This window comes from Cervus elaphus, chromosome 15 (genome assembly GCF_910594005.1).
Source record: "Cervus elaphus chromosome 15, mCerEla1.1, whole genome shotgun sequence".
Lineage (NCBI taxonomy): Eukaryota > Metazoa > Chordata > Mammalia > Artiodactyla > Cervidae > Cervus > Cervus elaphus.
In genome coordinates this window covers 91010001-91037500 of record NC_057829.1, presented here as the reverse complement: position 1 = coordinate 91037500, position 27500 = coordinate 91010001, and the positions used below count along the sequence as shown (strand labels likewise).

The 27500-nt window shown below is 57.0% G+C and overlaps 1 protein-coding gene across 17 annotated transcripts in view; it reads left to right on the top strand.

Moving 5' to 3' along the window:
• The window catches only part of EBF3 (EBF transcription factor 3), a 128131-nt gene that overhangs the window by 82043 nt on the left and 18588 nt on the right, over positions 1 to 27500 (top strand). For 12 of the 17 annotated variants that reach the window (XM_043925043.1, XM_043925042.1, XM_043925045.1 and 9 more), the window contains 4 exons: positions 6784 to 6865; positions 10239 to 10383; positions 15692 to 15822; positions 16324 to 16450. In XM_043925043.1, coding sequence (XP_043780978.1) covers positions 6784 to 6865; positions 10239 to 10383; positions 15692 to 15822; positions 16324 to 16450 — 485 coding nt within the window. The remainder of the gene's footprint in view (positions 1 to 6783; positions 6866 to 10238; positions 10384 to 15691; positions 15823 to 16323; positions 16451 to 27500) is intronic. The other 5 variants (XM_043925048.1, XM_043925054.1, XM_043925053.1 and 2 more) reach the window with 1 other exon arrangement.

The following is a 27500-nucleotide window of genomic DNA, read 5'->3' as shown; positions in this document are numbered from 1 at the left end:
ACTTATCTGAACACATTAAAACCACCCAGAAAAGTTTAATGCAAGTCTCACAAATTTCTCCAAAAGGAGGGCTCGGCAGGATCTGTTCTGGAGGTGGAGATGGAACTGGCCGGCAAAGCTATTAAATCCCATCAGATCTCTTTGGCATCATTTTAATGAGAATCATCACACCCGGTACAAGATCATGGTATCTATAAGTGCCTCTTGACAGCCGCCGCTGAAATTGTGATGAAAAGAAAAACCATTATAGCAGAAATTTAGCGATAAGGCCCTTTGGAGGGATGGTGGGGCCTGGTGTGGCTCTAGACCTCGAAGGGTTAATTTTCTAAACCTAATAATGTTCGATAGTGAGGTATTTGTCGGGAGATAAAGAAGTGATAGAATCTGGGAAGTGGGTCCCTTGGCGATTGTAGTACAAATATTGTTAATGCGGTGTGGTTACTACAGCAAGGGAAGTAAAATAGCTCCAGTCCACTGGAGACAGCCTCGGCTACAGTAGAGCAGGAACCTCCAGACAAAGGCCAGTAATTGTTGAACCGCGAGTCAAGCCGTGGATCCTCTCAAATCCTCCTCGATCTGCATTTACATGCAGGATATCATGCGTGCTGGGGGACGGCGCCCACGGGGACCGGGAGCCCCCCATGGGGAGTCGGGCAGCCCCAGCCCGCCTGCTTGGGGGAGTAGGGGGTAGGCCTCATCAAGGCCATCTGGGCCCAGCTGTAAAATTCAATCCTGTCCCCGCTCCGGCCCCTCTGTGATGACGTCATGCAGGCACTATGAGTATATGAGACCCATAACTTGAAATGTACAAGAATTTAATAAGTCTGGTGTTAAAGCAATTTGTCATGGCATATTTGAAGAATAAATCAGACTAATGGAGCAGATTTCCCCTCCTGTATGGCATTACAGGACGTGAGCCCAGTCACAGCTAATGGCAGGAGTGGGAGGAAAAAAAAAAGAGGCCTGACATTAAGACCCTCGCATTTTGGAAATCCGATACGTATTGACCTGTGTACTATCTCAGTGCACAGATCTGATGTCAGCAGAGTGTACTCGTGTATAGGAACTGCTCATTACAGGTTTTCTGAGGAAGCACATTGTCTGCGAGCCCCAGAAGCCGATCGGCTAGGATTGCTCAGTAATCAATACCGCAGCGACTGATGGCCCGGCGAGCACACACCACAGCTGCGGCCACCCTTTCAGGGACTTCCCAGTAATTAGCCAGGGCTCCGCTGAAGCACTCCACCACGGGTCACTTTCTTATCAGTCAGGGGAAAGTCTCCTGAAGGCTCTATCTTTTAATTTGACTCTCTTTAACTGTTTCCTTTCAAGGGGGCCAGTGGGGCCACAGCCACCGACACCCCGGCCGGGGCTGCTGTCCTGGGGGAGGGTGTGGGGGTGTCCTTGTCAGGGTGACACCCCGTGGAGTGACCCACTTCAGGGTGGACAGTCCGGTGGCGTTCAGTCCAGTCACAGGGCTGGGCAGCCACCGTCTACTCACAGATGTTTCTGCTGCCCCCCAAAGGAGACCCCCTGCCCAATAGACACTTGCTCCCTGTCCCCCCACGCCCCCTCCCACCCCCACAGCTGCCAGCCAGGGTGCCTTTCCCCACTGCATCTTCTGGGTGGTTTTCTTGACTCATTTTTCTGGTCGAGGTTACTAGCTATGAAGAATCTCCTGGTTTTGTGTTCTGGATCCAGTAACTGAAAACAGGGTCGATCTGGGATGGGGGGTCCCTGCTGTCGGGGAACCCCGGAAGCTGTCAGCCATGACTCGGAAATGCTTTGGGACTTTTGACGGGTAACATGGAGGCCGATCCGTCAGTATTAGTTTGCTGCTTGTTAAAAGCTCAGCCTTAAGATGGAAAATCGAGTCCCCCACCCCCACCCCAGGTACCAGCCTTTTTAGTGTGGGCTCAGATTTCCCGCCTTGCCATGATGGAGGGCCAGGAGCAGCGGTTGGCAAGCTGGGACTGAGGCTGGGGTCTGGCGAGGGAGGGGCTGCAGGAGGCAGGCTCTGTCCTGGGGGTGGGCTCCATGAGCTCCGGGGATCTGGGGTCAAGGCCTCCTGCCTCAAAGCTCACAGTCCCCCCCTTTTCCAAGCACCCACAGGCCCGGGGACAGTCTAAGACTTGACAATTAAAAATCTAAAAAAACAAACATCATTGCATATAGGGTTTCTTGAGAGGCTGTGAATAGGTCGTTTCAGACACGTGATACCCACGTGCAAAAGACAAGCCTCGAGACAGCTCGAAGTTTCCTTTTCCTCCTCAATTGCCAGGGTGCGCGCGCCAAGCCCACTGCCTTTCTAAGGAGACAATCTATTTCTCCTTTGACCAGAGGGAGAGAAATCATTATTCCATGATTAGTGGCTTCGGTTAGGTAAGGCAGAAGGCGGCGGGGATGAGCCGTATTAATTACCCCACGCTTGCCGGCGAGACCGCCTTCTCAGTGATTTGGCCACTGGGAAGTTGCAGCTTTTGATAGAAGTGGGCAAGTTCTGAGCTCCTGGAAGCGGGAGGAAGGCGCTGCTGTCAGATGAGAGACATCTCATCAGCTTTTCTCTGACAAACCAAATTCATTCCTTATGTAATTGATAACGGCCTTGGCCAATTACTTCACACATTACAATACACAGAGGCCCCCTTTACAGGTTTTGCAGGGCTGTAATTAGCTATGCTAATATCCCCTTTATTGGCCCTAATATTGCTCAACACCTTTTGCCATCCTGGAACCCACTAGAGCCCCATGGCCTGTCAGGACCGCTGATTATTGAGAAGGATAGCTTTAATCAAACATAATTGCAGTTAATTTTTCTCTCCTGCTCTGTTGCCAACGTCTAATGCCACGGACTCCTTGATATTCCATTAAATTACAATTAAACAGCCTCCTTTGTTTCTGATTGTCCTGAACAACACCACAAAGTTCTGTAGCCGCTTAAAGGAGAGTGTTTGGTCCTAATTGCCTGCGCGCTCACAAAGGGCCAATTTACACAATACCCATGTAGAATTTAAACAGTTCATAATGTAATGGATATTACACAGGAGCCTAACACTACAATTAAAATGATTTTCATCAGATAGAGAAGCTCTGGTTAATCAGCTTCATAAAAGTAAATATAAATGAACTAATTCATAGCTTAAACACACAGTAAGGGAGCAGACTCTGAAATTAGTCACTGCGGAGGGGGCTCGCCCCTGACCGTGGGATACCCGGGGTGGGTGCGGGCGTAAACGGTGGGTCCCCGTTATCCGAGACGCGTGCAGGGCGCCCGGGTCCTGCCGCGAGCACTTCCGGTAGTGCCGCGAGCACTTCCGGTGGTACCGTTGGCGAGGACGCGGCAGTGATGCCCGGAGACCACGCTGAACCTTCTGCCGAGGGCGCAGCCCTGCCCGAGCGGCGTCGGAACCGTCTCTGCAGAGGGGCGGGCGGCCTGGGCTCTCGAGCTCAGACTGGCGCTCTCAGGGGCTGGGCCCGCAGCCCTGCCCTCGCCGCCCCCAGGTGGAGGACCCCGGGCCCACCCTCATAGGATGATGCTCTTGAGAGAGGCGCCTGCTGTTTTCAGCGCGCCTAAGCGCCAGAGGGGCTCACCCGTGGGGCCCCTCGCCTAATCCCTGCTGGCTCTAAAAGAGGAAACCCGATGTCCAGAGTCACGCGCCCGCACCTTCCCCCTTCTCATCGCCGCTGAGAACTTGTCCAGGATTTTGCACGCAGTTTGCGAGCAGAATATTGCCGGGGAGTTTCGACTGACGTGTAGCAATGTGCCCTGAGCTGCCGCTTCCCCTCCTGCCTGGGAGAAACAAGTAAATAAAGCCCATATTTCAAGCTTGATTTACTCTGGTACCTACTGTGAAAGATGATGACTCTTTAGGGAAATAAAGACAGGGTCAGGGAATTAGTGTACATAATGGTCATTTTGATGATGGGCCAACAGATGCAACCGGGAACACACTGTACACAATTAAGCATAATGTACTAATGACAGGTTAGAATTTTTATCGCCTCTTCGCCATCCAGCAGCAAATCCATGGTTAGCAGTAATAAAGAGTTTATTGGTGTTAAAGCCAAAGATTTTCTGACATAGGAAAGATTTTTCCTTTCATAACAAGAGTATTAAATCCTTTGTGTACCAGACTCTAGAAGTGAGATATGTAAAGTGCTTGTCAGATATTCCTTAGGAAAAAGCCAATTAAAGGGTAATTGAGTAAAGGATGAGAATTACCATTCGACCTCACATGTGCCTCTGCTCTCAGCCTCCCCAGACTGCAGGAAGCCCCTGCCGGTGGAGACCCGCGCTGGGTGGGGACTTGGGCCGGTTGGGTGGGCGGGGTCAGCAGCCACGCGTGGGCTGGACTGGACCGCCCACCTCGGGGAGGCCTGATGAATCCTCCAGGAACAGGAATAAGGGCAGAAACTGGGCGCAGGCCTCCTCTTCCTCCTTTGTCTGTCCCCACACGTGTTGGGCCTTGCTTTGTCTGAGTGACTTGAGGCCGGACGCTGGGGAGGAGCCCTGCTCTGCAGGCCCCACACTCAGGCCTACAGGTCTCTCCCAGGTGCTTTCGCTGCTCTTCAGAAACTTGGAAAAAACCCTACTGTTGCCTACATGTCCAGCATGTGTAAGCGTGTGTGCACGTGCGTGTGTGACTGTGCGCCCGTTCTACAGTGGAGCCCCAAGACGTCTGGGATGGTTCCGGGGCCCAGCACCCCACTCTGCCCCTCTCTGGAGCAGCCAGCGGTCAAGGCCCCTGGTGACTACACATGGCGTGGCCCTGCAAGCTCGGTGCCCACTCTGCCCCCCTGGAGGTGAACGGGCGAGCGGGCTAAAGAGACAGCAAGGGCTTGGAAGACACCCGCTCTGGAGCGGGGAGATCAGGCCCCGGATGAAGGGCTCCCCCGGCCGGCTCCGCAGATGAGCCGGGTGGTAATGTGTGGAGTAATTGCACCGGAGTGGCTGTCCCCAAAGTGGAAACCTAATTGCCTGACAGGACGGTGACTCGGTGACGCCCTCACCTTGTTAGGCCCTTCGTGATGCGGTTGGGCGCGGGGTGGCCGCAGGTGCGCCTAATTTACCTCGCTGCGGAGCGCGTGGAGCTTAATTGCACAGTGGTTGTTAGGAGAAATTGGTGGGTGGACGGCCGGGTGGCTTACTGTACGTGATGGCAGATGGTGTTCAGAGGCGCGGCGAGCTGAGTGTATAGGTGAGGAGAGTTAATAAAAGATGTAAATTCCGGCCTAAAATAGCGAGGCCGCGCGGGATGTAAGGAAATTTAATTAAGTGGCCACTATTCTTTTTCCCCGCCAGTCAGTCGGGTGTTCCTCTGCTCTGGTGGAAAGTCGTCCCGGGTACTCTGGGAGACGCGAATCTCGTCTCCTGGATCTTCTTTATTTTCTGAGACGATAAGCTGCTGCAAGGAACCTTGGCTTTCAGGTTGAAGTCAAGGCGATCACATGAAGCTTCGTAAAAACTGGGTCATCATCCAGTGGAACATTGAGATTCGGGAGGAAAATGGAGAAGATGAGTGTTGATGGCCGTGTGGATGTGTGTCAGCCCTGAGGCCCCCGCTTTGTTGGGCTCAGGACACCCCTGGCTTTCTTGAAAGGAGACACCCCCCGTTCTCCCGCGGCTGGGGGTACAGCCAGGCCTCCCGGGGTCTGTGCGCCTCTATCACAAGTCAGGGCGTCCAAGTCTATCTCAGAGCATGTGGGCGTTGGGAGGACAAGGTGGTGATGTCTTTGTCACAGCATTCAGAACACTTTGGGGACCCCTGAAATGTCATGCTTCCGAACAAGACCAGGCCTTGCTGGGGAGCAGAACCGTTTCCACGTCCCGCCTTGCTCTCCAACCAGGACAGCGAGCATTTCCTTGACACACCTGGGGGGCCTTGATCAGTCCCTTAAAACCACACGTAGGCCTTTCACAGATACCACCGCCCTGAAAACAGCATCTCCTATTTTCTCTTAAGATGTGTACTTATTGTAACTTGAAAAACTCTCCTTTAAAAGTGTGGCAACCCACGCAGTGGTGGCCCCTAGGATTGGGTTGCCAGGTAGAATTCACGCCCTGTTAAATTTGAATTTCGGATAAACAATTTTTTTTTTTTTTTAAGGATAGATATATCCTTTGGGATTCCCAAGTGGCTTAATGGTAAAGAATCTGCCTGCCAAGGCAGGAGACACAGGAGATGCAGGTTCGCTCCCTGGTTGGGAAGATCCCCAGAAGGAGGAAATGGCAACCCACTCCAGTATTCTTGCCTGGAAAATCCCATGGACAGGGGAGCCTGGTGGGCTACAGTCCATGGGGTTACAAAGAGTTGGACACGCCTGAGCAACTGAGTATGCATGCATGCTTTGGGACAGGCCTGTCCAAAAAATTATTCGTTGTTTATCTGAAATTCAGATTTAACTAGGTATCCTGTGTTTTTATTTGCTGAAGTTGGCAGCCCTCTCTAGGGTGGACAGGTCCCCAGGGGTTAATGGTTGTGCAAAGATCCAGGTGAGAAATGGCCAATCTAAGTCACAGTTGTTATTTTAGAGCTTGGAAAAGCCCCAGGCATCAAGACAAATGTAAGTCACTCCTTCCGCACTTGGAGACAGTGGACACTGGCCACTGGACCTGGGGGTGCCTGCCTGGCGGCCCCCGGCTCGCTCTCTATCGCCCCCTACAGGGCAGCCGGCAGATGGCGTGGGGTCGTTTCCCCGGCTCCCCAGGCAAGAGTACCTTTCAAAAACTTTGTGTCTGTGTCTCATAATCCTAACAAATATCCATTTTTTGTATCTTTGTAGATTCTTTCTAAAGTTTTTCCTCAAGTGCAATCAGAACTGTTTGAAGAATGCAGGCAACCCCCGGGACATGCGAAGATTCCAGGTACGCGATTCTGGACCGCGGTCTGCACTTGCAATATGCAAGTCGAGTTCTCTGCTGTGTGGTGGTTTGGGAGTCAATGTGTAGTTCTCAGGGGCCTGGGTGCAAACCAGGATGGGTTCATTTGATAGAACCTTTACATCGAATGCTTTGAAATGATGTGGCACCTTGCGTTGGCCAGAGCCATGGAGCCCGTTGAGACATGACAGAGTGAAGTCTGCTCTGGAAATGATGTGCGTTTCTGCTGTGATGAGGGGGTGTGTGTGTGTGTACATTGCGGTGGGCACATTGCCTGGCGCTGCATGTTAGGTGGCAGGGTACCCCAAAATCAGAGGAATCAGAGCTGTAGGTTAGGTTGGAGTCTGTCTTACATTCAACCATGGTCAGTCCTATGAGTGTGTTCCAGAGAGACTTGAAGGATCTTTTCAAGTCAAGTCCTCCTAAGGTTAGCATCTCACTTAGTCTGTTCCCTCACTCATTCCTCACTTGGTTGGTTAGACTTTGGGGGCCACACTGAAGATCTTCCTTAGGGATGGCTTAGTCTGTCATGGGGGAGGACTGCTGGGTAATACGTGGGGTCCCCTTCCAGGACCGAGGGGCTGCCTCATGGGGGGGCTGGACTTGTTCCAGGCTGGCCTCCCTCAGTTGCGGGATGCTCCTGCTGGTCAGCTTCCCTCCTCCCAGGAATCTGCTGATTCCCTGCCTACGAGCTGGACTGCGTCCCTGCACCCAGGCTGACTCGTCCTCTTCTTGGCCTCAGATCCCAGGATTGGCTCTCAAGGAGTGAGATGGCGAGCTAGTTTGGGGTTCGGTTGGTTTTCAGTTGGATAAATTATGATCCGTTCACATTGTTCTTACCTTTGTGAATGACCGGGAGGTGGCTTCGGGGGAAGGGTGCTCAGCACACAGGATGGATTACTTTACTGACACCGTAAAAATATCTGGGCCGGGACACAGAACTGGTCCTTACCCGCCAGAGAAGAACGTGGGCGACCATTGCTAGGCTGGGTGTTGCCAAATGCTTCTTCTTTGGCATTTAGACTAGTTTACCATCAAATCACTCAAGGCTTTTCTGGAAGTGTAAGTGATGCTCCAGTCTTTGGGTGAAACACAGGACCCCTGTCTTGGCATCCAGCCCAGCAGGCAGAGGGGGTGGAGCCGGCGGCCAGCCTACAGTCACGTGCAGGAGTCACGTGTTTCCTGCAGGCAGCGGGCCTGCTTCCTGTCCTCGGGCACGGGGCTCCACACCGGTCCCTCAGGTAGACTGGAGGTCACACGAGGCTCCGCAGTGGCCACAGGCAGTGTCGGGCACACGTGGGGCCGGCAGTTCCTAGAAGGGCCTCCTCCAGTCTCTGGAGCTGCTCGCCCTGCCTCTCGGGAGGCTTAGCTGAGCTGAGCAGCAGGTCAGGGCTTGCACACGTTTCCAGCCCGTTCAGTCTCAGGACCTTTCTGTAGGTGCACGGTGGGGCCGGCCGGCCGCAAGACGGAACACAGCCCACCCACTCTCTGCTCTGCGACGCTTTTCCCTTGGCGACTGACCTATATAGATGACAGAGCAGAGATGGTGTCTTTTTGTGTGTTTATTTTTATCCTTTCTTGTTTCTTGAACTTACCACAATCGAGGAAAAGAGAGGGTCAGGTCTGTGGCTCGGGGTTACTTCTGTGTCTCTGCATCCCACGTGGGGGCGTGTTGGTCGAGGCCCCTCTGTGCCCAGGGTGGGGTCTGGCAGACAGGCTGCCCGGAGGGCATCTGCGTGACCCTGGCATCAAGACTGCCAGGCCACTAGTGGCCCTGGAGCGGGGTCAGGGCCACCCCTGGGGATGGACCTGGGGATGCCGGCGGTGGCGCTGGCATTATTTCAAAGCTCAGAGGGGCCTGTGCCCTGGAGACTTGCACAATCTTGGCAGCACCCACAGCGAGAGAGGGCCGTCCAGGAAGGTGGTCCCTTCCTTTGGGGAGTGGAGGGTCTGGTGGGTACTCGTCCTACCTCACCGTCTTCTGTGGGGCGTGAGACTTTTATAAGAAATCAGTTACTCACAGATACCTTGACATATAAATATGTAGCTTTGCCTTTTTGAAAGCCTTTTCCTTATAATCAGTTTTATCTGTCAGTTTTTTAAACTAGCAGACTTTTTTTTAGAGCAATTTTAGGTTTACAGAAAAGTTTCACAGAAAGTGTGAAGAACCCCCACGAGCCCCTGGCCACCCTGCCCTGCCCCCTTCCATCTCCCCCCAACTCTCCCCTGCATCTTGCGTGTGTGGCTCCTTGCTAACTGAGGTCCACCACGGCTGAGGCTTTTCAGCACCTCGTGTGGCAGGCTTTGACGTGTGCCCACCTCCTGGTGCCCCTGCACCTGCCCAGCTGTCCTCCGTGAGGCCATGGTTCTTCGGTGGAGCTGGCTGTCCCTGCTGTCCGAACAAGAACCGGGGCTCCCCACACCCCAGATCCAGGCTCTGGCTCACGTCTCTGCCACCCCTAATGCGTTATGCAGAGCCCTCTGTCCAAGGAGGATCTCAAGGCTGGTGTCATTTCCTATTTCCTGAGTCGTTAGTTAGGCGGGTGTACTGATTCTGGGGTGCTTGTCACAAGCTCCCCGGGGACGATGTCCCTGGGAGCAAGGCTGTCCCTGCTGGCGCGACTTCCTCCCTTACTCCTGTGAAGTACTGAGCCTGGAGAGGACCTGAGCCTGGATCAGGGCCGAGTCATCCCTCCATCAGGAAGCTCGTTCCCTGGACAGAGTGGTCCTCGCCTTCCTCACCGTGAACTTGAGAAAGGATACTTTCCCTGCTCGGAAACCACTTTATTCCTATTCAGCTCAGTCTTTTCAGATGCAAAAATGTTCATTACCAGATGCGGGCTGTAACTGTGACATTGACCTGGGCTCATGTGATGATAGAATGTGGGCAATAGGAACAGCTTCTGATTTATGAAGCCTTTTTTTGGGGGGGGGGGTGGGGAGAGGAGCAGGGGCAACTCTGAATTCTCACAACTCCTCAAGGAAGGACAGTCTCCAGTGAACCCATTTTAATTAGATAAACTATCTAATCAATATGTGAACAGATCAATCAAAACGGTAGCTTTAAGACGAGTGGCTGGAGGGGTGTTTCTGCAGCTAATGGCGAAGAAGAATTTTTCCCTCTGAATTGAATTCACTTGTTAGCATAATAAGAGATTAAACTGTAATTAGTGCAGCGGGTTTGGAAGAGAAGCAATCTTGAGTCACAACAAAACAACCCACCCAGCCCATTAGCCAAAAAAGGCGGTGAGTGTGCGTCCGTGGCTCCGAGGAGGCTCCCGGGAGCGGTCGCGGGGGCCGGGGGCTGGCGGGCCGCGCTCCCGCCTGGCCCGGGTCTCACCGGTGCTTGTCTCCGCAGGTTGTCGTATCCACCACGGTCAACGTGGACGGCCACGTGCTGGCCGTGTCCGACAACATGTTTGTGCACAACAACTCGAAGCACGGGCGGCGGGCGCGCCGCCTGGACCCGTCAGAAGGTACGGCCCCTCCTTATCTGGAAAATGGTAGGCACACGCTAGCGTCTTCTTTTATTTGCCATGCTTCCTTTTCTCTGCGCCATCCTTCCTGTCCTCGTTTTGTGTCCGGTTGCCCCTCCCTGGTCAGACCCACGTCCTCGGGGCGGCCCCCTCCCCTCCCCTCCCTCGCTGGCGGGGTCGGGGGGCTCGGCTTTCCCACCCTCCTCACCCCCATGGCCCTCACTTTATTGGTTGGTCTGTGTCTAAGCTTTCTTTTGCTTAGAGCATTTCCTGAAGTTTTAATTTATGTGGGGTTTTTTTTTTTTTTTTTTTTTTTTTGGCTTCTTGTAAGCCTCCATCCGCGTCATCCCTGAGGCTTTGGGCACCTGCTGGGGTGCTCACATCCTGGTCCCGTGGGCTTCAGGGACCTCCTGGCCCTCCATGGAGAGAGAGCCTCTGTGTGTGTGTCTGTGTCCACACATGGGGGCGTGAGTGGAGGAAACGAGAAAAAAAACAGCATAAAATGTGTACCAAATGCTGCCAAGTGATGGACTTCTTGTTTTGCTTGTTGAATGAGAAGAAGTTCAGTAAGGGTGATAGGCTCGTAAGTCAGGATCCAGAAACACAGACACGGACCTTTCCAAGCCACCCTGTCACCTGCTCCGTGTGGACGGGCAGGTACCTCCATGTGTCACCCCCCCAACGGAAAGTCTGGTCCCCGGTAAAAGAGTCCATGAGAAGCATGAGATCCTGACCAATAAGAGCCATGGGGAAAGCGATGTGAGTTTTCTTTTTTAAGTGAATTGCAAACACAACGGCATGATTAAACTCTTCAGAGCAGAAAGAGCCCGTAGACTAAGCAATTTTAAGACAGACTCTCTAGACTGAGGTCTTGGGTTCAGGGCAGACAGACTGCTCACAGGAAAGCGGATGGATCCCGTGCGGATCATCAGAACGAAGCACGATTCAGACATCAGAACTGGAAGACAACTTATGAATCTGCTGCAGTCCACAAAAATAAACTAATTTGTTTTTCTACATTAATGACTAAGGTGTAAGAGAACAAAAATATAATAATTAAAGGTCGCCCTGGGCGCCAGAGTCATTAGTATCTGTGACGTACTGTTTATCTCCTTTCTCCGCAGTGAAGGTAGGTGTGTGTTTTGCTTAGTAACCATCACTAATGAGGTTCACAATTAAGAAGGCTGGATCCTAGTCCTCGGTCCCTGCTTCCCCAGAGGGCCAGAGCTGGCAACGTGATAGGTTCAGGATGGCCCCACGGCCCTCTGGTGTTCGGTTGTAGTCTGGGTCCAAAATCAGCCTCCTCTAATGAGCTATTATGATCTGAGCAAAGTACCAGTATTTATTTTTGTAAGTAGCATGAAAAAGCATTTGACTGTAAGCAGAAAATATAGCATTTAGGAAAATAAAGGCCACTCGTGGGTACCTTGGAGATAAAACCCAACTCATCAAGAGCTATTTGGAGAAGCAGTCTGGCTTGAAATTTTTTTTTTCTTTTTTTTTTTTAGGTTTTTCAGGTTTTTTTTTTTAATCAACATTTAAACTAAGTCACTTTCTTGCAAGAGATTGGAATATCTTACTCCACCCCCAAAAATGACTCATAAGTGAAAGATGCAAATGGGTGACTCTGAGAACTGATCTATGTGGGTCTTTAAGAAAGGCATTTGCCGTCAGGGGGGAGGTTTCTGTTGGCTGCTCTGTAACTGATGCCGGTTCTCGGGTGCCCCGCACAGCACGACAGGGGTCTCTCTGGGACCAAGAGAGATGCTGCCCCGACCCCCCGCGAGGCCACTTAGGAAGCTCACTTCCGGCCAGTCTGCGTCAGTCCCTGTCTTCCTCTGCCTGGTTGGTGCCTGCCACTGGGTGCCATCTTGGCTTTGAACAGGGCCTGCATTCTTTAAGGAAGAGCTGCCCCCAGAAAGCACAGATCTGGGCTTCTCTGCAGCCTCTCCTGGCTAACACCTCATTATCCAATCATCTAATATTCACCAGCAGTGTGTACACACTCGCTGATGATTTCCAAGTGAACTAATTCCCCCTGCTGCCGTGGATGTCTGCCATCGCGTCCTCTGAGCTCACAAGAAAGCAAGGCAGATTATTTACAGTATTGAACACAAGCGACGGAAAACAACCGTGCTGCCTTCCAGCGTGGCCCAGAAGAACCCGCGCTTTCTTTTCTTTTTTTTTTCCCTTGTCACTTGTCCCTTCGTAAATGACTCCAGCCCTGTTTAAACCTTGCGTGGGCCCTGCCCAGCACCCGGCCTGCAGCAAGGGCGATTTGCATGCCAAGTGCCGTAATGCGGTTAGGTTTATGCAGCGAGGACGGCGGAAGCCAGGCTGCGGGGGCTTTAGCGAGTTAAGGGAACAGATGGCCCTAGGAGAGGTAAAAGGTATAATCCCATCAGCTGGAGTATCAGCCAGCCATCTGGACATCTCGAGCACAATTACAAGACATTTTAGCAGGCAGAACAAAGGAGTCTTCATGAGGCAAGATTAGGCCTGTTGGAGGGCCTCGATATTGTGAATGCAGGGAAGGTGACACGCGCTGTGGTGTTACTCGGGAGAGCTTGCTGATTACCAGGAACCAGGACAGGAAGCTGTTTACTAACAGAATCCTGGATGAAACCCTCCCTGCCCCCACAGAAAGGCCGGGGAACCCCAACGGTTCAGTCAGCATCTCGGGGTTCAGGTGGCATCCACCTTCACTTTCTGAGTTGCCCGTGCTGGCCTCAGGCGTCGGGCACCCTGGTTCCCAGACCAGCCCGTTCCTGTGTGTGTCCAAGGTGGGTGGGGGAAAGCTGGGGTGCCCTTCTCCCCCGCAGGCTGAGAGGGGGGCTCCCGGAGTTAAAGCAGGTCTCCGCGCAGATCAGATGAGCAGGGCGGGAGGCCCCTGGAGGGAGTCTGGACCACAAGGAAGAGTGGGCCGACCAGGCAGTGTCTTCAGGGCTGCACCCCAGCACGAGGGAGACGGGGGTGGGGGGGGAAGGGGCTGGGGGGCGGTCCCTTCCCGCCGCATCCCTGCTCCTCCTCGCCCGACTTCAGCCGCGGTGCCAGCTCCCGTCATCTGCTCGAGTGTATTGTGCACGTCTATCATTAGATCTCGGACGCTGTCTGTGTAATTCATTTTGCTATGGTTCCCATTGAACACATGTTCCCTCTCTCTGTGTGCATTGAAATGTATGCAAATACAGGCAGGAGGAAGATGGCTATCGCCGCGGAGGAGGCGAGGCCGGCCCCGGGATCTCTCTGCCGAGGAGCCGAGCTGTGGCTTCTCCACTGGGCCACAGCTGCCAGACAGCCATCTCCTGTGCGGGCAGGAGAGCCTGGAGTTTTTTTTTTTTTTTTTTCCCTTTTCTCACCTCCAAAGTAAATTTGTTTACTGTAATTTTTTTTTTTTTTTGTGAATTATTTGCCATAATTGGCTGTGCTGATGAAGGTCACCCCCTTGGAGGGGACTTGTCAGTCTTTAGAGAGCTGATCCTTTTCAAATGCTCTCCATGCAATTAAGAAAAGCAAATGTCATTCGGAAGCCTCAGAAATGAAAATTTGTATGAACTTATTAGCATGAAGTCAACAGCGCTAGTTAAGGGCAGGCTCCCCGTGTGTGCTCTGCGCGTCTGCTGCCGAGGGAGCCTCGCGGGGATGAGCAAATAGAGCCCCCGCTAGTCCAACATTACAGCAAACAAAGGAAGGTGCTGTCGGCCCGGCTCAACAACAGTACCTGCCGTGATTAACTCCCGCGTCTGCCGCTGCCTCTGACCCGTCAGGGAGCCATGCGCAGGCTTCCGGGAAGTCCTGCTTATGAAGACGTGCGGCCAGACCTGACCCCGAGTCTAAAACAGTGCTTTATCTCGAGCTGAGCTACTCGGGGCGGGCGGGTGGGGGTGGGGGGGCTCACACGGGATGGACAGCCTAGTAAGGCCCTGGCGTCCTTCGGAGGCTCGTCTCTGCAGGCGCCGGGTGGGGGCCGCGTGGTCACGAAGCTTTAGTTACTGTTTTGGACAAACATCCACCAAGGTTGTCGCGAGCGGTGGAAGATCGGTGAATGGGGAGGGCCCCTCGGGCCAGGGGTCGAGCTCCTCCACCTCCCGCTCACCTCAGCGTCCGCCCCACCTCAACACCGGGAGGATGAGGGTGACATGGTGGGGGGGGGGGCCCAGGGCTTGCTGGGGGCTCCCCCTGTCTGTCCATGGAGGACCTAAGGCTCGCGCTGCCTCCTGTCTGGGCTGCAGTCGTGTCCAGATCGCGTCAGCTGGGAGACCCGGCAGATACCAGGGGCCACGTGGCCGCCCATCACGCAGGCCTCTTCTCCTTTGTACCAAAGATACAGACGGAGAGGCCCAGCATCCCGACCACGGTGCCCAGCCTGGCAGAGAAGGCCTGCCGGTCAGGGGGCCGTACCCCGCGTCTCCCCAGCAATCAGCTCCCTCTGCGCGGGGTCTCTGCCCATGACAGACCCTCTCAGGTGGCGGAGATGGCCCCCAGCCCTGTGCAGAAGAGCCGATCGGAGGCCGGAACAAAGCTGCCTCCTCGAGGCTGTGGCCTTCAGCCTGGCCTCCGCAGGCTCGAGGCAGGGCTGCTGGGAGAATGGGCCTCCTGGTCTTTCCCCTGTGCCCGCCCTTGCGGTCTGTCTACCCACCCCCCGCCCCCAGCAGGCCCCGAGCAGCAGCATTGTAATAACTCATGCAAATGTGAGCGCTCCGGAGACAAAGGGAGGTCAGGCCAGTGGCTGGGGATTCCTGTCGACAAACAATATTAGATGTAAAATGTGTACCTTTGACAAAAGTATTAATATCGTGCTTTTGATTTTTTTTTTTTCCCCTGATGAAAAGTGGAAAGTAGTAATTGTGAAGTGACAGAGGAAAATGAAGTTTTGAACCAAAAGGCAAAGTTCGCGGATGGAAAAAACCCAACCCAATTAGCTGCTTATGAGGAATCGAAATGCAAGGCATTCGCTCCTCCATCTCCCCAACAGCCTTTGATTGACTCTGCTCAGATCTGCCCGCAAAGCAGATAAATCGACGTGCCACATGCACGCGATGCTTAATCATTTGTAATCGTCATATTTGCCCTGACACATAATTTGCTATATCAAGCCGCTTTCTTTTTTTTTTTCCTCACTCACTAGTATTCCGTGGCTTGGCCTTTGCTTTATAAAACATTTAAGGGTTTGCTTTAAACGCATCAACATGCTGCTCTGCGATTGCCCTTTGCGTGCCGCCCGGAGGAGCGGCCGCCCGCCCGTCTCCCGCGGTGCCCAGCGTGGCTGGAGGCGGGCAGCGTGGCGGCGGCGGGGTGGGCGCTGAGGTCCGGTTCTCTTGTCTTGTGTGAGCAGCCACTCCGTGCATCAAGGCCATCAGTCCCAGCGAAGGCTGGACCACGGGGGGCGCGACCGTGATCATCATCGGAGACAACTTCTTTGACGGGCTCCAAGTCGTGTTCGGGACAATGTTGGTGTGGAGCGAGGTAAGCCTGCGAGATCGGTCCGCTTCCCGCCGTGGCTTTGTCCGTGGACCATCTGACACTCGGTTGACAGCGCTGCCCGCTGCCCCATCCCCTGGAAGCCGACGGTGCGCCCGAGGCAGGGGCTTTTCCGGTGGGCGGGTGCAGAACTCGGCCCCCTCCCCACTACCCCAGCCCTGGGGTTTCAAACCTGCCGTCGAAGGTCCCGAGTGCCCTGGAACAATTAGTGCTAGAATTACTAGGAGCAGGTTTAAGGAGACATATGGTGGCAATTTTCATATGAATGATGCCCTGTGGCCTTTCCTGCAAACTACACCCGGGATCATTTGCAGACATTTCCCTGAAAGCACAACTGTAGGTCCTGAGTCTGGGTGACTGCTCAGAGGGAGCATTCCAAGACGATGGTCCAATTTTGCTCATTTTTGGTAATTGTGTCCAACTGGCAAGTGTCCGCCTCTTAGGCCCAGCGCTGCTGAAGGCCTCTTCACTGTGTGGTTCTTGTAGCTGATCACGCCCCACGCCATCCGCGTCCAGACCCCGCCGAGGCACATTCCCGGAGTCGTCGAGGTCACCTTGTCCTACAAGTCCAAGCAGTTCTGTAAAGGTGCTCCGGGGCGGTTTGTCTACACCGGTGAGTCCAGCTTTCAAGCTTTCCCTATCCGGGAGGGCCTCGCCACGGCCCCCGGGGGCCCTGCACAGGTTCTGCAGGGAGGACGGGCGGGTGAGCCAGGGGGTGGCGTCGTCGGGGAAGTCTCTGCGTCCTTGACCAGTTGCTGTGACGCCGTGAACAGGTGCAGACCCCTGGGGCCGCAGGACCTGTCCCCTCGCCCCGTCTGTGGTCCTGCCCATCTCACCTGTAAAGGCACCACGTTCCCAGCATCCAAGGGGTGGCTGCCCCATGAGGTCCCAGAGGTCAGGCCGTGTCCCCAAGGTCACCCACACCTGTGGATAACAAGCAGGTCTCTGCCCGGCCTGTAGCCTCACACCGCACACCAGCCAGCTGCTGATGGAGGGTCTGAATTCTCTGCGGGGCTGGGCACGCGGACATCACCAGGAAGGGTCCCCTCTGACGTCCTGGTTGTCATCCGGAAGCCGTGTGCCGCAGTGCTTTGCACACAGGCGGCTTGGAGGACACGATGCGTCCAAGGCTGCTGTTGAGAATGAATAGGGCTCGTCCGCGTTGGGGCCTCTGGTCCTGCCGCCCGCAGAGGCTGGGACGTCTGAGAGAGCTCTGTGTGCTGAGCCCCTGGGGGATGAGGGCTTGTTCTCAGACAGGGTGGCCTCCACGTGCTCACCTGGTCAGGGTGGCCGGGAGGTCCCTGCGGGAGCCTGGGTTGGGCCTCGGGGTCTGACCGTGTGCCATTACCCATGCAGGGCGCCCAGGAGGCAGGTCTGGGCTCCCCTGGGATGTGGGCCTCTCCTCTGTCCAGCGGGTGGGTGATGAGGTAGAACCGAGGTCCCTTCCACTCAGGGGTGGGTTAAGGAGTGGAGGTGACTCACCCCCCTGCCCCCTTTAGGATGCATCAGATGCGAAGTGTAAGTTCTTCCGGCCGGCCCAGTGTCGCCCCAGGCCTGCGCTGGACTTGGGTCCTGGCCGAGAGCAGGGCTGCTGTGTCCAGAGACGCCCAGACCCTTGACGGCCTGGGCTGCGGTGGCGCCTGAGTCCTCGACGGGGCGAGGCGGCCTCCAGTCGGGCCCTGAGCAGCTCTGAGCGAGTCAGCAGGGCAGGGAGGGGCCATTTCTGCCCCTGCGGCCAGTGCGTGCCGCCTGGGGCCCAGGGACAGTGGAGCGGGCGCTGATGGATGCCCACCTCCAGGGCGGGAGCTCAGGCCCCCTGGTGAGACTGGGAGATGAGGGACAGCGGCCCCCCACTGAGGCACCCAGCATTAATAAAGACCCGGGAAGCGGGGCAGGCAGCCGGGGCGTCCTGTGAGCCTCGTACCCGCGGCCACGGCGGGGGCTCTTCTGGGTGGACGGACCGCTGAGGCCGCCAGTTGTGGGGGGGTAGGGTCCTCGATGGGCTGTCTCCCCGCAGAGCTCACCGCCTCTGCATGGCCACTGCCAGCCTGTGGGCACCCCGCTGGGTTTCTGGCCGTGAGCTCAGGATGTGGGCAGTGGGTGCCCCGCTCCACCCCGCCTGGTGTTGCCCAGGGGGCCTGGGGGACCCTTGACCCCTGCTTCCGCTGCCCCCTGGGTGCGTGTGTGACCTGAGGCGTCTGGGTCCCTTGGAGGAAGAGATGTATATTTGCTGGTGGCCTCTGAGTGGCCACGGGCCGTGTGGGTGCTGGGTCGGGCCAGGCACTGGGGGGTGGGGACATCTGTAGACAGTGGGACCACCCAGCCCCGCCCCAGATGGACAGGGACCCTCCCCCCAAGTTAGCCTGTCTGGCCTCCCGGCTGTGCCCGCCGCGGGTCTCCAGATGCCCAGTTCTTGACCTGTGGGCTCTGGGTGCAGAGACCCTCAGGGTGTGGTCAGGGTGCTGACTCAGAAGAGACAGGACGGCAGGAAGGCCTGGTTCCTCTAAGCGCTCCAGGGGCTACGGGAGACTGCGGCCCCTGCGGCAGGGGAGCTGTGAGCTGGGCGTCAGGGCTGCAGGGAGGGTGTGCGGGCACCGCGGCATGGGCAGCGGGTGTCCTGGGGCCAAGGCCCAGCCACTCGGGTGCCATGGGGGGTGGTGGGTGAAGCTGGGGTGGCTCTCCCTAGCCGGCTGCCCCCAGCAGGGCAGAAAATCTTGCTTGGCCAGAGGCCCCCTGCCCACGGAGGAGTGAGTGTCCTCGAGTCCATTCCAGGGACACCCATGTCCCAGTGCCCATCTTCCATTTCTGCAGCCGATGCTGTGTCCACACCACGGTGAGGGGGCTTCTCAGACCCAACGTTTCGGGGTCCCAGCAGTCCAAGGCTCTGGGGTTTCCTCCACAAAGGGTTCTCCCGTGAATGGATGCTTCAATGAAGCCATTCAGCGAGCCAGGCCCCCTCCTGCGGGGGGCTTGTCTACGCCTCCCCCATCATTAACGGGAATATACATTTCAAACGTGCGTCAGGGCTAGGGGGCCCTGCATTCTCCGGGAGCGGAGGGAAGGTGGGGTCGTAACCTGTCTGACCTGGAAGCTTCTGTCTGATTTGTGCTGCCCTGGAGTTGACGGGGACAGAGGCGCAATCATGGGGAATTGCTCTCCTCCGCAGGCTGCGCCAGCCCTCCTGGAGGCCGGACACCCTGCGGGCAGCCCCATCCCCTGGGCGTCTGGCTCCCATCACCGGCCTAGCCCACGGGGACGTGTCACCCCTGAGCCCTCCTGGGTGAGGCCGCCAGGCCTGGGGGCGAGGAGGCCCCCCACCCCCTGCCAGAGGCCAAGGTCTAAACGAGCTGTTTACAGCAGCTGAGAAACCCCAGATTCTTCTGAACCAGACCCGATGCGTCAGCCCAGAGTGGGTGTGCGGCGGGGGCAGGCCGAGCCCACCCGGCCAGGCCCCTTTGCCGGCTGCTCTCAGCCCTGGTAAAGGCAGAATCACCTTGGGAGGCGGCGGTAGTGCAGTTGATTAGCACGGTGAATTAAAAGAACGAGTCACAATGACATGTCCGGCTCCTGCGCACCAGTCCTTCATATTCCCAGCGCGCCTCACCCCTGTTGCAAGAAGGTCAAAAATTAGAGAGAGAGAACAATTTTCAAGCGGCTAGCACTTAGGAGCAGAATTAACAATCACTCTGTATGTAATTGCCAGTTAATAGTAAATTGCCTTCCAGACTGTAAAATGCAATATAAACGGGTGGGCACCTAAAATTAAATTAATGAGATATTTGCTGCATTTAAAAGTGAACAGTGCAAATTAATAACTGAGTGCAATGCTTGTTTTAATATTTGTCTAATAGTGGATCGTTTGCTCGTTTAATAATAATTAAAATAGTCCCGGAATATCCTACCTGAGAAACTCCGTGGCCAGAGAGAACAGTCTCACGTTTATAATTTCAGCCAGTAGAAAGACATCGAGTTGTTCAGAGCAATAAAAGAAATTATTTTTTAATTAGAATGTAAGCATTGCGGTGTTATTCGATTAAGACAAATTGGAATTTGTATGCTTCTAATTGAAATTATGTTTGAGGGAAAACTGCTTTTACAGACAGCGTTTGCGAGCGTGAGGTGCTTTCGCACAATCACAAGCGTCCCTTTTCCCAGCGTGTCCGTTTGGCAGAGGGTTCCCTGTGACACGGAAGGGCGGGAGCGGGGTGGCGGCGGCCTGACCTGCGGGCGAGGTTCCACGGGGCACCGGGTGGCCGCCGCGGGCCCTTCCTGTAGCCCTCTTGCGCCCGAGTGTGTGGCTGACCACCCCCCTCCTCAGTTTAGAGATTTCTTTTGCTCAATTAAAGGAATTATCACAAACGGCCAGGCGTCAGCATGCAGCCTGCCATGGGCACAGCCAGTTCAGTCACTGAGCAGGATGGCGGCAGAGCCCGTGCCAGGGCTGGAGTGGCAGGGCCCGGGCTCGGCGGCCGAGCGTGGACGAGACGGGGACAGGAAGACGGCCGCTTTCTGCACGGAGATGTGCCGTGCAGACACGAGACCGTCACTCAGCCAGTGACTGCCCGCAGTTTTCGTCCTTCCTGACATGGTGTTTGTTTCCTTCTTATTTTAAAAAAATCATTTCTTGTTGTTGTTCAGCCGCTCCATCGTGTCTGACTCTCGGCGACCCCTTGGACGGCAGCACGCCAGGCCCCCTGTCCTTGAATACCTCCCAGAGTTTGCTGAAACCCATGTCCCTAGAGTCAGTGGTGCCATCCAACCGTCTCATCCTCTGCCACCCCCTTCTCCTTTTGCCTTCAGCCTTTCCCAGCATCAGGACCTTACCCAGGGACTCGGCTTAAAACTGGCGACTTGTCGGGCGGGGGCGGGGTGGGGGCGACTGCTCTGTCTCGGGAGCTGTCTGGCAGCAGGGCTGGCTGTTGGCCCTCCCCGGGGCCACTGCGTCCTTTGGCAGCCTTCCGCTACCTAACCCACACTTGGCCCCGCCTCTCGAAGGGCGTGGGCGTTTCCGAAGTGTTTTAAAGTTCTTGTGTGTGCGTTCAGACGTGACTGTCAACAGCCATTGACACGCAGCTGAGTCGATACCCTTTGGCCACCGCCGTGCCGACCCGCTGTCTCCCAGCCCAGCGCCTCTCAAACAGATTACTTGTGTCCACAGAACGGGCGATTCCTAATTGCCTCCCACCAATCATACTATTTTTACTTTGCTAAACTGCTTGCTCACACCTTCCTTCCCCTTCAGTGTAAAGCTACCTGATGATTTTGGTGATCGGTTTTTGACCATGGAGGTAGACGTGGGGGAGGTGTTTCCATTTCGGGTTTGGGGTTCGGGGGACGCTTTCAGCCCATGTCTGTGATTCCTGGGCTCCCCATCCTGTCTGTGATTCGAGGCCCAGCGGCGCTCAGCGGCTCCCCGGGCGTTCTTGGCTGTAGCGGGGACCCTGTAGACCCAGGGCCGTTGCTGGTCCCCGCTCGCCAGTCGGATGGTGTCAGTGGCAAGCTCTGCCGCCCCGGAGGACAGACAGACTTGCTTGTAACATGAGGGTGGTCAAGTGGAAAAGCAGCTTGGGGAGACCCCTTCAGGGCCCAAGAGCTGAGAGGGCCCCCAGACGGCGCCCGACTCCAGCAGGGTGTCTCAGCCGCCCCACCCACCTTTGCTCGTCCTTGACCGCGAGCCGGGGCAGGGGATGAACTTGTCCCTGTTGGCGGGGATGGTGTGGAGACCCCCGGTTGTCTCTGGGGCCACTGGTGGGGCTCCTCGGGGCCACGGAGGAAGGGGCAGGCCCCCTGGGGTCGTTTGCACGGTGCGCCCCCGCTCTGGAGCAGAAGGCGACCAGCGAGTCTGCCAGCACGCGGCGTGGCGTGGGGGACGCCCGCCCAGCCCCGCGTCCCTCTCCGGAGCCGGGCGGCGAGGCCCCCGGGCCCCTGCCGTCCCCTCGCCCGCCGTCTCGGAGGAGGCCGGAGGAGGAGACACGCCGTGTGTGCCGTTGCACAAGTAGGCGATTTGTCCTAATCAGTGACACCCATTTACTAGGATTGCTTAAAATGAACTATACCTCATCCAGAAATCGCACATTTAGAGGCGCTCCATTCATCATCTGAGAATTGAGGGCCAGTAAACTTTTCTGCTCCTCCAGTGGGATCATAGGCATGCATCAAAATGTTAGAAATGATTGGTGAGAGGAAGCTGTCACCCATTTATCAAGGAAAAGAACATTATTTGCTAATTTCCCAACCAGGCTGGTGACAGGGTGCTTCGTCTTTGGACCCACGGTGACCAGCATGGCCTTTTTGTTATTAGTACAAGTCAAGCGCTTTTGGGCAGTTGCTAACAAGACACATTTGTCTGTCATCAGAGGGGCTTTGCTTGTTTTCCAAGTGCTGTGACCACAGGCTGCTCTTCCCGGAGCCCGATGGCTGTGCGTGGCGGGGCCGCGCTCACCCGGGAGGGGAGCCGGCTGATAAATCAGGAAGTTTCCACGTCAAGGTGAAGGTATTGACTCTCAGCACCGAACCTGACGACATGGAGCCGAAAGGAGACAGCCATTCGTCTTCCCGGAGGACAAAGGGGTCACGGGTTCCCCTCGGCCGCCAGCCCCCCGCCCCACGGGGACAGGGCGAGTTTGGGACTTGACTTGGCATCTCTGGTCTGTCAGGGCGCCCACCTGCTTCTGGGGCTGCTCTCAAAGCCCAGGGGAGTGACGGGAGCGACGGGAGAGCGGGGTAAGGCAGCGGGGAGGGGTGCGCAGATCAAAGCCGTGCACACCCAGGGGAGACCAGGAAGCGGCTGGATGATCAGCCTTCTCAGTGGAGAGCCCACCAAGGAAGCTGCAGGCCTTCTGCTGACCAGGAGCAGAAGCAGCAGGCCGGCCTGTGGTCCCGGGAGAGAAGGAACAAGAACAGTCCTGTCTGAACTCACAGGGGCCGCGGGCCTCCTTGCTCCACGTCCCTGTGAGTGGACGCACCCTGGAGTCCAGGGCTGCCCAGGTTTTCATTTGAAACCTTTAGGGAAGGTCTTGGGACTTCCCTGGTGGCTCAGCTGGTAAAGAATCTGCCTGCATTGCAGGAGACCGGGATTTGATCCCTGGGTTGGGAAGACCCCCCGGAGAAGGGAAAGGCTACCCACTCCAGTATTCTGGCCTGGAGAATTCCATGGACTATACAGTCCATGGGGTGGCAAAGAGCTGGACACGATTGAGCGACTTTCACTTTAGGCTCTAGGCTGAGGCTTGGATCTCAAAAGCTCAACCTGACAAAAAGGACATTTTTTAAAAAACTCATTTGAGTTGGTTGGGCCTTTTTTATTCAGTTGTATTCCATAAAAAGTGCAAGCTGAATCATTCTTTCTTAGGATGGCTTTTCAATAAAGCAGCAACACCTGGAACGCCTTCATCAGGGATGTGAGCTGTGTGCTCCACCCCCAGAAACACACACACAGACGTTTTTAAATGCTCTTAAGGAGCCTGTAGTCACTGGCTTGCACGAGGGCCCTGGGTGCATGTGGCGGGCGCGTGCGCTCCAGAAGACTCCTCACCGAGGGTGTTGAGTGTGAGACACACAGTCTCCCGTGGAGACTGTGGGCCGCTGCCCATCTCGGGACTGGTGGACGCGGATTGTCTCTGGGGGATGCTCCTTAAAGGTGCAGCCTGGCGGCAGGTCCATCATTGCCCTCCTGATGCCGCCCTTCCCAACTCTCCCGAGGGCCCTTGCCTGCACCTCCATGTGTGGAGACCCCAGCTCCCGACATGGTGATCCCTGTTGGTGGGCCAGCCTCCCATGGGCCTGACCCCCTCCCACCCCGAGCACCTGCTGACCACCGAGGACCACAGCCAGGGCCTTTGAGCACCTGGAGGTGGGGGAGTTCAGCCGGACTTCGTCTCATCTTTTCAGCCCTTTTCATCCTCCCGGGGGACGCCCCTTGCCTGGGACTCCCCCGGACCTTTCCGTGTCTCAGCCCTGGGGGTGGCGCGGCTGTCCCGCCCAGGCTCAGAATCCGTGTGCCTGGCCCCGGGGCCAGCCGGCTGCTCTAGGCCCAACCGTCACCTCCGCCCGCTTCTGAGAACCAGCCCGGCGCCCTTCCTTCACGTCCCCAGCACAGGACGCCCGTGAGCCCGTGGGGATGACCACGCATGCGGGGCGCTCGTGACCCTCGCGGCATCCGGCCACACGGTCCCCAGGCTGGAGGCGGTTTGCCGCGTGTGCTCGTCGCTGGCGACACGGAGGCGGTTTTGAAAGCTGACCCGTTAGCACGAGCTACAGGGTATGAGGTGCTGGGGCTGCAGGCCCCCCGGAGACGGCCCGGGTCCTGGACGCCGCCCACCCCCCGCCTCCCCAACCGCTGGCCCCCCAGTGCTCAGGAAACGCCGTGGGCAGCAGTGGTCTTTCAGGGGAGCTGGGCGTCGGGGGCGGTGCGGAGGCCACGTGTCCACACAGCTGGGCCTTGACCTGTGGCTTCCGTGGCCGGCGTCCCCCTGAGGCCCACCTGGGCCGGGTTCTCTGCAGGTGACCAGGGAGGGCCAGAGACCACCTGCGCCTCGTAGGTGCTGGGGGTGCGGCGTGCCTTCCCAGGTTCCCTAGGAGACCCAGCCGGCTTCACGCGGGCAGCCTGGGGCCTGGCTCCGGGCCGCCCTCGGCCACGTCCAGGGCCCCTTCCGGCTGCTCAGGAATGAGGATGAGAAGCAACAGCCAGGAAGTCCTGGAAGGGGCTCGGGGCTGTGGGAGGAGCCCCTGCAGATACGGCTGCCTGGGGCGGGCGGGCTGCACCTCAGCAGTGGGTCGGGGGTCTCCAGATGAGTCAGGGGGTCTCCAGGTGGGTCGGGGGGGTCTCTAGACAGATCGGGGGGTCTCCAGACGAGTCAGGGGGTCTCCAGGTGGGTCGGAGGGGTCTCTAGACGGATCGGGGGGTCTCCAGGCAGGTCGGGGGTCTCCAGGTGGGTCGGGGGTCTCTAGACAGATCGGGGGGTCTCCAGACGAGTCAGGAGGTCTCCAGGCGGGTCGGGGGGTCTCTAGACGGATCGGGGGGTCTCCAGGCAGGTCGGGGGTCTCCAGGTGGGTCAGGGGGGGTCTCTAGACGGATCGGGGGGTCTCCAGGTGGGTCAGGGGGGTCTCTAGACAGATCGGGGGGTCTCCAGACGAGTCAGGGGGTCTCCAGGTGGGTCAGGGGGGGTCTCTAGACGGAACGGGGGGTCTCCAGGTGGGTCAGGGGGGTCTCTAGACAGATCAGGGGGTCTCCAGACGAGTCAGGGGGTCTCCAGGCAGGTCGGGGGTCTCCAGGTAGGTCAGGGGTCTCTAGATGGATCGGGGGGTCTCCAGGCAGATCAGGGTCTCCAGGCACAGGGCAGGGCTTGAGCCCGGGGTGGGGGAGCTGGGGGGCGCAAATCTGGGCAGGGTGGCAGGGCCTAGGGGTGGGCAAGGTCCCAGGGGCCTTCTGAGCCCCACATGTTTGGGGGTTTGGGGGGCCCCTTGGGAGGAAACAGGACTGTTTTGCTTGAGAGACATAACCCGGGATGCTGTGCTCAGGGACCCTTGGCCGTGTCAGTATTTACACTGACCTTGGCACTGTCTTTAAAGGCTCTGACTTAGCGCCTTGCTTTTCTTCTTTATTCACCTTGAGAAGCCGGGAGTTAAAAATGCCTCCGTGGGGACTGGGGGTGGCAGTGGATCCTTCCTGAGTGGGGGGTCTCTTCCCAGGCCCCTCCCCCAGCTGGGGGCCTGCTCACCCCAGTTGCGGCCTCTGTTCTTTTACAGAAGTGCCAGACTCCCCTCTGACAGCAGTCAGACCACGAGAGGCCTTCCCTGGCTACGAGCCTGGCGGGCGTGCATGTGCCTCCAAATGTAGCTCACACAGCCTGAAATCCACCCGTTCGAGTGTACAGTTAAGTGGTTCTTAGGAGGGTCGCAAGGCTGTGCGACCACTAATGGAGAACGTTCCACGACAGAAGCGCCCAAGCGTCCATCAGCAGCCCCTCTCCCGCTCCCGGCCCTGCCGAGCCTTGGCCACCGCGAGCTCTTCCTCTCTGTGCGTCTGGCCGTCTGGACAGGGCGCGTGGTCCTGTGTGAGGGCTCTGATGGCTCACGGCCCCCGCGCTGTGCTGCCTTCCTCTGTGTGGCCGAGTGGTCTCCCCTTGTGCTGGGACCACGGAGCATCCATTCATCTTGCTTCAGTCCCTCCTTGGCACCTGCTGGGGACAGGTTCCAGGACCAAACCCACGGATGCTTGAGCCCCTTGCAGCGCAGTCCTTCGTATCCCAGGTCATAGCTGCACTTGGTCGAATCTGAGGGTTTAGGACTGTGGATCCGGAGGGCCGACTGTAAGGCAAGTGATGCTGCTGAGAGAGACTCGTGAGCGAGTTCTTGTGTGGACACACAGGAAACGTTGTGTTCACAGCTTCTCCAAGTCAGAAACAGAAATAAACCTTCTCCATTGGGCTCGTGTTTTCAGGAGGTCCCCGGGGTCACCGTGGTCCTTCATCGTTACGCTGGAGCACCCACTGTGCGCCTGCGCTGAGTAGGACAGGTGCTGTGACTCAGGGTGATGGCTTTCCGGGAGGAGCACCTCGGGGGCTGGGCCACCTCCAGCCGTGGTGGGGGTGGGGGTCATTCCAGAGGCGTCCCTCCACTTCCCTCCGCACCGAGGTTTCACGCTGACCCCACATGTACCAGGTGCATTGCCCGGAAGGTCCTCCGCAGAGCATGTTGTTGGAGGAAGAACACAGGCCGCAAGTTCTCCTCCCTAATGGCGGGGGGGCCCCGGACTGTCTGTGCCCTTTGTTCTCGAGGACGCTTTCCGTTCGCCACCTTCTCCTTCCCTTTTGTTCAGACTCTTCTACCCGTGGACAGAGGCTACTTCTGCTGGAACCGAGATGGGGGACGCGAGGGGTGGGGGTGGCCGGGCCCCCCCACCCCTCCTGCCTCCTTGGGGAGTGTGTCTCGGGGGTCCCTGTTCCTGGGCTCCGTGGGCATGGTTTGGACACCGCCACGAAGCCATCGTCCATTCCTCGAGGTTTGTAAACAGAACTGTTTGGATGCCACCCAGTGGTGTCAGCAAGGGTATTATTTTGGGAACAAGGGAGATGCGCTGTCCCCTTTTCTGGTCTGATGTTCCGTCACAAAGCCCCTGGGCGCTGCCAGTGCTGGGGAGCCTTGCGGGGAGGCCCTGTGCCCCAGGCCGGGCATGGGAGCACCCCTCCGGAGCGGCGAGGTGGGCCCGACTTCCGATTCGAAGTCAAGTGCGGCGCCTCTTGCGTCCTCAGAAGTCCTGGCGACACAAGGTACCCTGGCTGGAGGGGCTCCGGGAGGGAGGCCCAGGAAGCAGAGGCCAACCCGGGGTGGGCGTGAGCTGCCCCGCGGGCTGTCAGGGCCACGGCGGGCGTGACGCCGGAAAACCAGGCTGCTTCATTGTGGGGACCTGGGCACGGCCGCCCGGCGCTCAAGGAGTCAGAGTGGGCCGGTGCCGCTGTGCCCAGGCCAGCTGGGGACAGTGTCTCCTGGCGCGCGATGCCCGCCCGCCGCGGCCTTTGTGTTCCCCATGCACGCCGCGGCGCCCGGCTCACCCTGCCGAGTTCTGTGATTGAAATTCATTGCCAAATTTATTGAGAAATTAATGAGAAAAGCTGCAAAGTATTGACTTTGAGAGGAAAACACAACTCATCTTGAATGAGGAG